At 44.0% G+C, this 12,955-nt stretch overlaps 1 protein-coding gene across 1 annotated transcript in view; it reads right to left on the reverse strand.

Annotated features, from left to right (window-relative positions):
* ACE (angiotensin I converting enzyme) overlaps positions 1-12,955 on the reverse strand; it is a 212,610-nt gene that overhangs the window by 72,468 nt on the left and 127,187 nt on the right. Inside the window, exon 13 of the mRNA XM_086923822.1 lies at positions 5,812-5,948. Within this exon, the coding sequence (XP_086779948.1) occupies positions 5,812-5,948 (137 nt within the window). The remainder of the gene's footprint in view (positions 1-5,811; positions 5,949-12,955) is intronic.

Here is a 12,955-nt window from a genome sequence, read left to right on the forward strand (position 1 = left end):
GAGGGCGGACAGGGGAGAATCAGCAACGCTGATTCTGCTTGACCTGTCCGCCGCGTTCGATACGGTGAATCACGGCATCCTGATAGAAAGATTAAGGAACATCGGAGTCAGAGGGGTCGCGCTCGACTGGTTCCGCTCTTACTTAACGGACAGATGGCAGGCAGTATCTATCCCTCCCTACCAATCCGAGTTCACGAAAGTCCCGCATGGAGTCCCACAGGGGTCTGCCATCAGCCCTATACTCTTTAATATTTACATGCAACCCCTGATGCGGATTATCAAAAGCCATGGCATCAGTGTGACAAACTATGCAGACGATACCCAGCTGATTATCTCGCTGGACGGAAATAGAGCAAGCTCAATGGAAACTTTTCACACCTGTATGCTGGGCATGTCTCTCTGGCTCAGTCAGAACTCACTAAAATTCAACAGTGAGAAAACTGAAATACTACATTGCACAGTAGGAAAAATCCCCAAAAGTCTTCCGACTGACTTCTGGCCTCAGTCGTTAGGGGACTCGCCCACCCCAGTGAGCTCTGTAAAAAATCTTGGAGTCACTATTAACAACAAACTAAGCCTAGAGACTAACGTCAACAAGCAGGTTAGCTGCTGTTTCGCCCTACTAAGAGGACTTCGAAGACTGCTACCTCTCCTGCCCCCACAGACCAGAGCCGACATAGTCAGGAGTACTATCCTGAGCCGCCGGGACTACTGCAATGCCCTCCTACTGGAATCCCCTGCCTATCTCATCTCCAGACTCCAGAGTGTCCAGGCAGCTGCAGCCAAACTGGCACTCTCCCGTGAGCATATATCCTCCACCACTCTTGCCCTGGCTGACCTACACTGGCTGCCCATACAGCAAAGGATTTGCTTCAAATCCCTATGTATTGTGTTCAGGGCAGTTCACGGGCTAGGCCCCCGACCACTCCAGCACAAATTCAAGTGGTATGAGCCCAGCCGGTCTCTTCGATCCTCATCCATGAATTTCATCAGCACCCCCAGGATCAAGAAAGCCACCTGTGGAGGACGAGCTTTCAGCATTGCTGCAGCCCAAATTTGGAATAACCTCCCCTTTGACATTAGGACAACTAATGATCTTCTAACCTTTCGGAAAACGGTGAAAACTTGGCTTTTCCCAAAAAACCCTCCCAAAAAACCCTCCCAAAACCGTCCGCAATAAATTATTTTTTCCGGCTCAGCATCTCGTTCTTGCTCCTGTCCCCCCTTTAAAGCTTTAGCTACGTATCCAAGCGCCAGGATGCCCGTAGGGTTACAGAGCGCTATACAAATGCTATAAATAAATAAAATAAATAAGGCAATGGTATCACATGAGTTATCCAGAATAAGTTATTCCATGAGATCATATCAGATAAACATATAATGTGACACCAGTATACTATGAGGTATCCTAAGACCGTGTGCAATAACCAAATCATGCCAGGCCAACTAACCCATGTGAAACCTTGAGAATATATGAGAGACCCAAATCGTACCAGGCCCTTTATCCATGTACTACTAAGAGATCACAGGATCTATATCATGTAAGGCCACAAGACCATGTGATCACATGAGATAACCAAGTCATGCCAGGCCCTTTATTCATGTGATACCAGGAGGCGCTATGAGTGTCTGAGGTTAAATGAGACTGTGCCAAATCTATGGCATGAATACGTAGTAGTCATATTTTTCCACTTTGTTTTGAGTGCAGATTGAGATGCAATATCTGCTTTGTTTGATTGGTTCTGTGGTCCTCTTAGCATAAAGGGTAAGCACGCCGTCTCTTTTACTTTAAATTAATGTTGTAGTTAGGACTCCTGGCCAAAAGCTGTGTAAGCAAAAGTGAGGTTACAAGAAGTTGCTATGAAAAGATGCTGCTCTTGCTGGATGAGCGATTGTGTATTTGTGAGAAGAATGGATGTGTGAGCCGCACAAAAGCAACATGACAACCACCATGATATTTTCAATGGCGGTGTTCATGCTAAAACAAAAGGATTGCCCCGGAGCTCTCTCGGGGGTAAAGGGACTCAGTGAGCAATTACTGAAGCAGGTATCCTTGCCGGGAGGTGAGGCAGTGTGATCCCACATTTGTTTCCTGTCTAAAAGGCTCCCTCAAGCAGTGTGATCCCACATTTATTACTTGTTTAAAAGGCTCCCTCGAGCCGCTTTACGCTGACGAGCTCGTGGAGAGGCACCTGTGCGCCTGGAGAGGTACTGTGACCTGAGAAGACTTTGGCAGCCAGCTCACCAACCCCAAATATTTTCATGCCTAATCTCTACTGATGACGGATAATAATCCAGAACTTGCAAAAACAACAAGTGATGGACCGAATGTGGATCAATGTCACACATTCCCCCAGTCAAAAGATCTGGGCCCAAATCCATCGTTTTTTTGCACTCCACACCACCCTGGGTTAGACAATGGCGATATGCAAATCAGCTCTGACCCTGTTGCCCCATGGGAACAGTCCAGTCCGAACTACAAAAGCCATGTCCTTCCCAGAACGGAATCAAGCATCCGAGGACCGGACCGGTTTCGAGGTAACACCTCTCATCAGCCCGGCTAGCTTGACTCCAAGTGGTGTGGAGTGCCTGGGACCCACGTCTGGGCATCCCCAGCTCACTTAGGGCGGCAATTGCAAAAACAACAAGTGATGGACCGAATGTGGATCAATGTCACACATTCCCCCAGTCAAAAGATCTGGGCCCAAATCCATCGTTTTTTTGCACTCCACACCACCCTGGGTTAGACAATGGCGATATGCAAATCAGCTCTGACCCTGTTGCCCCATGGGAACAGTCCAGTCCGAACTACAAAAGCCATGTCCTTCCCAGAACGGAATCAAGCATCCGAGGACCGGACCGGTTTCGAGGTAACACCTCTCATCAGCCCGGCTAGCTTGACTCCAAGTGGTGTGGAGTGCCTGGGACCCACGTCTGGGCATCCCCAGCGCACTTAGGGCGGCAATTGCAAAAACAACAAGTGATGGACCGAATGTGGATCAATGTCACACATTCCCCCAGTCAAAAGATCTGGGCCCAAATCCATCGTTTTTTTGCACTCCACACCACCCTGGGTTAGACAATGGCGATATGCAAATCAGCTCTGACCCTGTTGCCCCATGGGAACAGTCCAGTCCGAACTACAAAAGCCATGTCCTTCCCAGAACGGAATCAAGCATCCGAGGACCGGACCGGTTTCGAGGTAACACCTCTCATCAGCCCGGCTAGCTTGACTCCAAGTGGTGTGGAGTGCCTGGGACCCACGTCTGGGCATCCCCAGCGCACTTAGGGCGGCAATTGCAAAAACAACAAGTGATGGACCGAATGTGGATGAATGTCACACATTCCCCCAGTCAAAAGATCTGGGCCCAAATCCATCGTTTTTTTGCACTCCACACCACCCTGGGTTAGACAATGGCGATATGCAAATCAGCTCTGACCCTGTTGCCCCATGGGAACAGTCCAGTCCGAACTACAAAAGCCATGTCCTTCCCAGAACGGAATATAATAATCCAGAACACGTGTTTAGAGATGGCCAGCATTGATCTGCACCAACCTGGTGAAACACTCGAAAGAACTTTTGTGCAAGTACACACGCTTGATGAACTGCATCCACCATAATGCTTTGGGGCGAACCCGCTGGGAGGTGAAGCAGTGTGCTCCCACATTTGTTTCCTGTTTAAAAGGCTCCCTCGATTGGCTTTGAGCTGATGAGCTTGTGGAGAGCTCTGGCCTTGTTTCAAGGAGATGGGAACTCGGACACTCCTTTTAATTTGAAGATCTATTTGGATCTGGAGAAACTTTAAGGCATTTAAGGCTAGAGGAGCAGCTCTGATTATCACAACTCGTGCAAGCAGCTGTCTGATGAAAGATCTACTAAAGATAAGGAGAGGAAAAAAGAGTTTGCTGAATAAACCTCCTTCTGATTTGTCCTTGAGATAACACAATAGAACTTGGACTAAACACAAAAGGTCGGACTTCATCTCGACTAATTTGGCAACCCAATCATCGTGGGCAAATACAGCTTACATATTTCTACCACACAATTTGGCAATTTCTTCACTATTTTTCAGTACTGTTCTTTTGAAAACGTATATTTGTGGTTTTATTTTGTAGCCTTGATCCAGAAAGGTTACTTTGTAAGAGCTGTTTTGATAGGCTTCAGGTTGCCAATCAAATTTTTCCTAACAGTTAGGCCGATGCTGAATGATTGAAAGACTGAGGGGCATATGTATCAAGCCCTTTTCCCGTTCGCAAACGGGCTGATTCTGAGAATTGCAAACAGGAAAATTCCGTTTGGGATGTATCATCCTAAAGGGGCATCGCAAATTAGAGAATCGCAAAATTGCGATTCTCCATTTTGCGATTACATTTAAGGAATGGCAAATTGCGATTCCTTAAATGTGATGTAGAAAGCACCTAAGTTGTGCGAATTTGGCATAAGAAATCGCAAATTACCACCAACTGACAGGTGGTGGTAATTTGCAAATTCTTTGAAAAAAGCACTTTTTTCAAAGTGCCATGTGACACACATACATGCCATAAAGGCATGTATGTGCGCCACATGTGCACACACATATTTCACGGGTGCAACCACGGGATGTCCTTTTGACGCCCTGGCACCCTTGAAATAGCATTCTCAATTTGCAATTCTCTAATTGCGAATCGCAAATTGAGAATGTCTTCCTATTCATTCCTATGGACCTCCTAGCCCATAGGAATGAATGGGAAGGTATTCCTTAATTGCGATTCGCAATTTGCGAATTGCAATTAAGGAATGCCAAGGAATCGCAAAATATTTGCGAATTTTTTATTACATCCCGTTTTGCGATTCTCAAATAGTCAGCGTATCACGTTTTGCATGCTATTGTGGTTTCACAGTGTACTAATGCAACTAGATACTTGTTTTGTATACAATATACCAGTGGTTCTATCTAGTTTGCGCAAGAACCCAAGCCTTCCTTAGGTCATTAGTTTGCAGAGCGGACGTAGTCTGCAAGGCTTCAATTTAACTCTCAGTATAAAGAAAAGTGAAATAAATCACCCAAGCTTGTGTATTAGAGACATCGGCTCGTTTTGTGTCTAAAGTTTTATAGTGTACTAATGCAACTAGATACTTGATTTGTATACAATATCACAGGGGTCCTATCTAGTTTGCGCAAGGATCCAAGCCTTCCTTAGGTCATTAGATTGTGGTGCAGACAGCATGAATATAGTTTATTTTTTCCCACATCCATGGAATGAATCTGCCTATTTTTCTAGTCCGCTAGCAAAGTGGATTAAACTTTTTTTATCCAGTACCATTGTACAGCAGTACTAAAAAAAAGGTTGGATTTTGGATTCGATATTCAGTAATTTTTTATTACTGCTCTATTTGTGATTTAGAGGTGTACGAAAACATTTAAAGCACGCTTTAAGCCCAATTGTTTTGGTTAGCTCACCCAGCCTCCAGATCCTAACGGGTGATTAGCTGCACTCTATAAGAACCCCGATTGATTGATTGATTGATTGATTGAGCTGAAATAAAATCCGGTTTGTGTTCACCCTAATAACATTGTATAATGCAGAATGTCCTATGGCCTTAGTGCATCCCACATCATGAGAGCCTATAGAACAGCATAGCATGTCATGCAACGATAGATAGGCCTCTGACTCTTCCACTGTGCGCTGAGAAGCCATCTGCCTGTTGGAAAAGCTCTGCATTCCCCTCAGGGGAGTCTGTGCCTTGACACCCAATCTGCCTTCTGGGATCCCCCCGCAGCTGATCCTCCAGGACCAGACATCCCCAGTCTTGGCCACAGCACCTCTTACCATGATCTGCTTGTTGGCTTCAGTAATGTCAGTATTGTAGGTCCACGACGCCTCAGTGTAGTCGTTCCATACTACTTCTGCTGTGCTGTTGTACTGCGCCAAGAAGTCCTTTGCTTGCTGCTCATCTGCATTTTTCTCTGGAGAAGCCGAAAAAAAAGAAAATATAATTAAGGGTTGTGTTATCTACAGCTTTGCTTAAATGGGGGGGAATTGGTTTCTGCTCTCCCATTTTATGGAAGGGAAATGCTCACAGACCACACAAGAAGTAGACGTGCTATACAGTGATACTACTACCAGTGGGGCCCAATGAACCTCAATCCAGGTTCACGCACTGCTGGGAATCCATTACAAAGTTCTGCCAACAAAGCTTGCCCCTATCCTACAGTGCTCTCTTGATTCCAATACAACATAGCAGTATCCCAATCTTGACAGCATCCCTTCTATACCGCACAGGGATCCACCAGACTGCTGACTCAAAGCACCTTAGCCATAACTTACATCCTTATTGCTGTTACAGTAGAGGGGTCCATTTTGGATTTGCAAGCCTTGCAATGTGGTGTGTGAGAATTTAATTGAGGCTATATAATGTCATGTGATACAATGCACATGATATAGTTGGGGTGTACCATACTTAGGAGGCACCCACTAAGAAATCAAGCTTCTTGGAATTCAAGACCGTAAAATGAGCAAAAAAGACCGTAACTTTCAATAAATAGATTTTCACAGAGTCTGAAGATCTAGCTGATTGTGTCTAAAGCTGACATATAAGCCAACCCGTACACATGAGGCCCATTTTAAGCAGTATATACCACAGTAAGAGACATGTAGCCGGTACCCTGTAAGCTGCAAAGAGCATCCATCGTCTACAACAGGAACTTGTTTCACAAAGCTAAGGAACAGTAAAGTGTTTCAAAATGCCCTGTGAGTGGAAGTATTGGTTAAAATTCAATCTATCTCTTTTAGTCTGTGTTTCGCTTCAGTTTCACAACACAACATTACAAAATAAAAGGATGGACGGAGTGTTGAAACTTTTCAAACACTGTTTGGACACAGCCATATGCAAATCAGCTTCCAGGGACCGGTTTTGGAGTATCACCCCTCATCAGCCAGGCTAGCTGGAATCCAGTGGTGCAGAAAGCAAGGGACGCATTTCTGGGCATACCCATAGCCACTTAGAGCGTACATAGCAACATCACAAAAAACAACTGATGGACGGAGTGTTGAAACTTTTCAAACACTCACCTCAGTCCCAGATCCATTGTCATTTTGCTCGCCATGTCACCCCAGTTTGGCCTCAGCAATATGCAAATCAGTCTTGACCCTGCTCCCCATGGGAACAGTCCAGACCGAATTGCCAAGCCAGGTCCTTCCTGGCCCAGAAACAAGCATCCTGGGACCGGTTTCAGACTTAGTGCACACAAAGCAACATCATAGATCTGGCTTTAATCGATTGTTATTTTGCTTGCCACGTCACCGCAGTTTGAACCCTCCTTTTCATAACAAAGATCCATCAAATATCTTTGCTGTAGCTCTGTATTCTTGATCTACACCAGAAGTACCCCTCCAGTAGTAGGTCCCCACATACAATGCTGACATAAGCTTCGAACATGATCTAGAGTAACCCTGGGTGTAGTTTGCGAAGTAGAGTTACACGCAGTTATGCAAAGTGCATTTCGCACTACGCGAGCTACGCGAACTGCGTAGTGCACTGTGCAAGATGCAGTTTGCACTGATTGCACAGTGCGGACAAGCATTCGGCACTGTGCAATCAGTGTAAACTGCACCTAGCACAGTGTAAGTGGTCGTTTTCTGCCGCTCGAGTAGATTTCTACTCGAGCAGCAGCTTTCTCAATGCGGACTGGTAGTTTCTCATCGCAATCGGTCATGAACATACGCGACCACTCGCAACGAGAAACCTGACCTCCCGGCGTTGAGAATATCGCCGGGATGTTTATTTTCCACGCTCGCGATCGGCAACTTGATGTTGCTGATTGCGAACGAGGAAAAAGTCTCACCGGGATGTCATTTTGCTTGCTCTTGGTTGCCAACTTGACGTTGAGGATCGCAAGCAAGCAAAAAATGACCGCTGCACTACGCTACGCCTGTTTGCACTGTGCTACGGGCAATTCGCGTAGTGCGAAGTAGAGCAAACATCGCAAACTACGCGTGCGTAGCGTAGTGCCTTTCCCAGGGTTAATCTAGAGTGTCCTTCTTATGTTGGCACAGTGATCCATCAGGGCGCTTTGTCGCAGCAAGTTTATCATTTTGCTTGCTCGTGGTTGCCAACTTGACGTATAGGACCGCAAGCAAGCAAAAAATGACCGCTGCACTACGCTACGCCTGTTTGCACTGTGCTACGGGCAATTCGCGTAGTGCGAAGTAGAGCAAACATCGCAAACTACGCGTGCGTAGCATAGTGCCTTTCCCAGGGTTAATCTAGAGTGTCCTTCTTATGTTCGCACAGTGATCCATCAGGGCGCTTTGTCGCAGCAAGTTTATCTTGAACTGCATTATCTTTATATATCCATTAGAAGGTGCCAACACAAAGTACTGCCTATGTGTGTTGATCCTGACGTAGGGTGTTCCTTATTTTATGGTACAGCGATCTGTTAGACCGCTCTGCCAATGAAATGTAATCCTACACTGCTTCACCAGTAGATGGTCCCAATCTTAGTCATCCACTGCCCTTGAAGCTGGCCTACAATGCCAAATACCAGTCCAATGCTACCTAACACATCACTATGAAATAGTCTTCCATGATGACGTGCAGTCCCTCATGTTATAGCAGCAGCATGGGGACCCAGTGAAAGTTTTGAGATCCATCTCAATTTGAATTACACTATAAATTGCTAATCCAATGTGGGGCTACTAAAAACATCTGTTTTATTTCAGTGCAGTCAGGACCTACAGCAAGAGCTTGTGTCCCAAGCACATTCTTCAATAGATGCTTAAGCGATTCAAGCTCCAAAACCCAAATGGAAAGTTTACTTCCAGTGCACCTTGTCATTCCAACAATACCACAGGTCATAGCTCTGCCAACACCTTTCAGGCCGGACCATAGAGCTTTGCCAATATACGTCAACCTGCCTGCAATATTTCCTATTGTTCAAAGAAGAGGGGGCGGGGGCTAATACTCAGCTGCGCAATTGTACTTCCAATTGAAATACCTACACCCTTACTAGACGACAATGGCGCTCTAAATTTTCCTACTCTGCACCTCACCAATATGTCAATGAAACTCAAAGTTTCCTACGAATAGATTTGTTTCAGAAAATGCACCAAGACCAGAATGCTTGGGGTACACCGACCTTGTCTCCATGATGATAGTCAACATCAGCACCAGTTCCAGCCTTCATCATTTACTACTACCAGACAACTAGTGGCACTCACAGCTGCTGAACACAGGCAAGTGGTCCTCACAACCAGTAATTAGCACTCACACAGACTGTTCCAACTCTGTATATCTCATACTTACTAAATTCACAATCTCCAATTCCAAGTAGCCCTGACAAGTACTTGCAGAGTTTCTAACCTTGCCCCCCTCCATCTCCCCCCGGTGTACTTATAGAGACTGTTCAAAGAAACTGCATAGTAAAATAAAATGGTGCACTACGGAACATGCTCTGTGCTTCTCAGAACAGAACCTTATACTTCCCATACGCAGCTGATTATCAAAATGTTTTCTTTCTCAACAGAAATTTTGCAGCAGGAGGAATGCAAATATGTAGTACTGGTTGCTGACTTTATTGCCAAAGTATCAATCCATCCTCTAAGAGTTTAGCAAATTTGGAAAAAGAAGCAGCCTTAAAAATTGCCTGCTCATTTTTTCTACAAATATATAAGCCAAAGATGAAACGTACACAAGGACCTGCCAAGTAGGGCCAGCTTTTCAACCATTTGTCCATTAAACAGGGTGATAAATGGATTAGTTAATAGTCAATTTGTATCCTTCTCTGTTGAAAGGGTTAAATGAATCTGTTTCCTGAAAAGGACAAGACAGCGATTAAAATCTCCCCTAAAAAAAAGACGGAGAATGACCTTAAATGTATTGACCTACAAGAAGCTATGTCTTGCAGCGATATGTAGAAATTGTGGGCGATTATCTCCGAATATTGAGGGAAGAGAGTTAAGTCTCTTCCAATCCCAATTAAAGAGGAGGAATGGAGTAAATATATATCATAGTTATGTGTGTCTAATGACGTAGCAAAGCTGCTATTTGGACTTTCTGCACCAGTTTCAAATTCCTTCTCCATATATGGGCACACCTTAATCTATAATTAAGGTTAAGTCCATGTTATGGGTGTCATTTATAATCCAGTGTTCGAATACTGTTACTAGCATTGTATAATTCCTCATCCTGTTCTGGGAGGGTTATAGTTCCTTTGCACAAAAATAGCTCTTGCAATCAACCCACCAATTATCATCATATTGCGCTTGGATACACAGTAGAAAAAAGTTTTGCAAAAAGTATTCTTGAACAGTTACTTCTCTGGGTTGAAGACAAAAAGATAATACCAATTAAACAAGCTTGCTTTACGAAAAACCATTGCACCTTAGATAACGTCTCAATGTTACAATCAATTGGGATAAAGTATGTTAGTGTGCGCAGTCACCAAGTCGAAACCAAGTCTAAGAGGCTTGTAGAGGTTTCTACATGGGATTCGATAGAGTGGACCATCCAACGCTTTGGAAAAAACTGCATAGATTAGGTATGCCAGACAATTTGCTTCAGTTAATCATTTCCTTACATTTGACAAATTAGTTCCAAGTGCTTCTGAAGGTGACAAGGGCTTGTCTTCTATAATTCTCACAGAGAATAGTTTAACACCATCGCTGCTGCAGCAATTCCCCTCCTGTGCTGCATGATCTCTATTCCCATTGTTCCTGACAAGCTCAGCTCGTCATCAGCACAGCTCAACCGTGCCTCATGACGAGCTGAGCTCCTCATGAGCATTGAAGGGGTTAAAACAAGGTTGTCTTCTGGCACCTATATTGTTCTTCTTATACATTTCCAATCTGCCTCAACACCTAGGTAGCATCAATAGAGACCCTTCTAGGATTGGTAGTTGTTAGTTCCCATGTCTGTTATATGCAGATCATATTGTCATCCTTGATTTAACATTTAAGAATTTGAGTAACCAATTATCATCTTTAAAGCAGTTCATTGATCCTCACTTTTTGAAAATTAATGTTTCTGAAAGTAAAGTCTTGATTTTTAAGGGTAATAAACTAAAAAGGTTGGTACCGTGATAGGGAGAAGCTGGAGGTAGTGAAAATGTAAACCTACCTGGGGAAATGTATTCCCAGCAATCTGAGTGATAAAGATTATATATGCCATAGCTCTAGCAAGGCTACATCTCATGCTAATGTGCTACATGTATTTTATAACATCGTGGGCCGTAGACATTTTGTACATTTACTTTCGATCTACCTAGCAAAAATATCCGGACCCTGTTGTTTGCTATAAAGTCAATTGATATAGTAGAGTGGAAATGTCTGGAAAAAATAGAATGCCAAATCTTGAGGAAGTAGTGTGATTGTAATTCTGTAGCGGCTGCACATTCTCTAAGAGTAGAGTTTCGGATTAAAAAGAATTTATATGCAAGCTCTGGCTAGTGTGGTCCAATGGGAATCCCGGCTGACGAAAGGTGAGGGGAATTCGCTATGGAGTTTCATGTGCACTGAAAGTTTTTAAATGAAAAAAGAAAAAAAACTGTTTTATAGGAATATTATTTATTCACTAAGATTGTTTGAGCTAAGGAAGGAAATCCGGGTACCGTCACCATTGCTCAGCTCAAAAGCCTTTTAAATTATTCTTCCAGGACGTTGAGCAAAGCCTAGATTTATAATGTTGCAAATCTAGGAGAAAATATAATTTAGTAGTTGCTTTTTGTTGGTTTCAAGAACCACAGCAGTATTCGTCCTGGAACCTCGATCATGAGATACACCACTTTGGACTCTGTTATGTATGAATTTACTTCCTTTAGATGTTTTAACTGCAAACTCTTACAAACGATAAATTATGCAATTTTGTAAGATGGGCGTGTAGGATTTGAATCATGTGTCATTTTTTTTGTCCAACACTGCATCATCGTGCCCTATTTTTGAGGACTCTATTTTTAAAATATAATGTTTGCAGCTCATCAGTTCTATTGAGATAATTTGTCAAAAAGTTTTCAGATGTTTTTAAAGATTTTTATATTTTTTCTAAATAGTTTTTGTATATACAAAATGTTCCTTTACATTTGTACTAAATTGTTTTTGTATATATGAACTGTTACTGCGTCTTCATGTGGACCTCTTTAGAGATCCAAATCTCGAATAAAAGAATTTAATTGAATTGAAACACAACCTACAACAAACTACAAGATGTTGCGTTGTCATCAAATGATGGCCAACGTTTTGCAGTCTATATTCCTTTAGCTGTGGTGCACACACACAGCTTCCTTACCATCTGGATCTCAGCGGTTTCCCCCATCATCCTTCTTCCCATAACAGGATTGTATAGAGGCCACTAGGAATGCATTATCATTCTATTCAAGCAGTGGGGGCTCCTCCATAGAGGGCAGAGGGGCAGCGACCCCCTAGCCATCACTGCCTCACGATGCATCTCATTTCTCATCCATTACGCTTTTACATGAAAAGAAATGATCTCACCGATTATTTGTTTTCAGGTGAAACCCGCAATATTACCTTGCAAAAGTGGAGGCCTCCCCTGGGCTGTAATGTGAATGTGTCAGGCGGGGGCTCTTACAGCCCGTCCTCACCCAGTGTTATACATATCTGACATGGGTGAGATGAAGCCACAATAAAGGGAAAAGGAGAGCCTCCTTTCCTATCTGAGTTTCTGATTGGGCATAAGGCTGTGAACCTCGCTCTGGCGCCATGCGGACTGAGGTCACTGGTAGTGAAGTGAGTCAGGACAGTGCATCAGTATCAAAAACCTCTGGATAGGTGAAAGCATTATATAAATCAATGCGTAGGTCTCTGGCAATGCAACTACAGATGGTACAATGCTGACAGGACGTGGCACGGGCACTCGAGCAGGTAACCACTGCTGTCCATGCTCTGCAGCCAACTGGCCAAGGCCACGCCGGAGGGGATGACACAAGCGAGGGGACATCGAGTAACAGCAGCCTGTCTT

Source organism: Lissotriton vulgaris, chromosome 5, assembly GCF_964263255.1.
Source record: "Lissotriton vulgaris chromosome 5, aLisVul1.2, whole genome shotgun sequence".
Classification (NCBI taxonomy): domain Eukaryota; kingdom Metazoa; phylum Chordata; class Amphibia; order Caudata; family Salamandridae; genus Lissotriton; species Lissotriton vulgaris.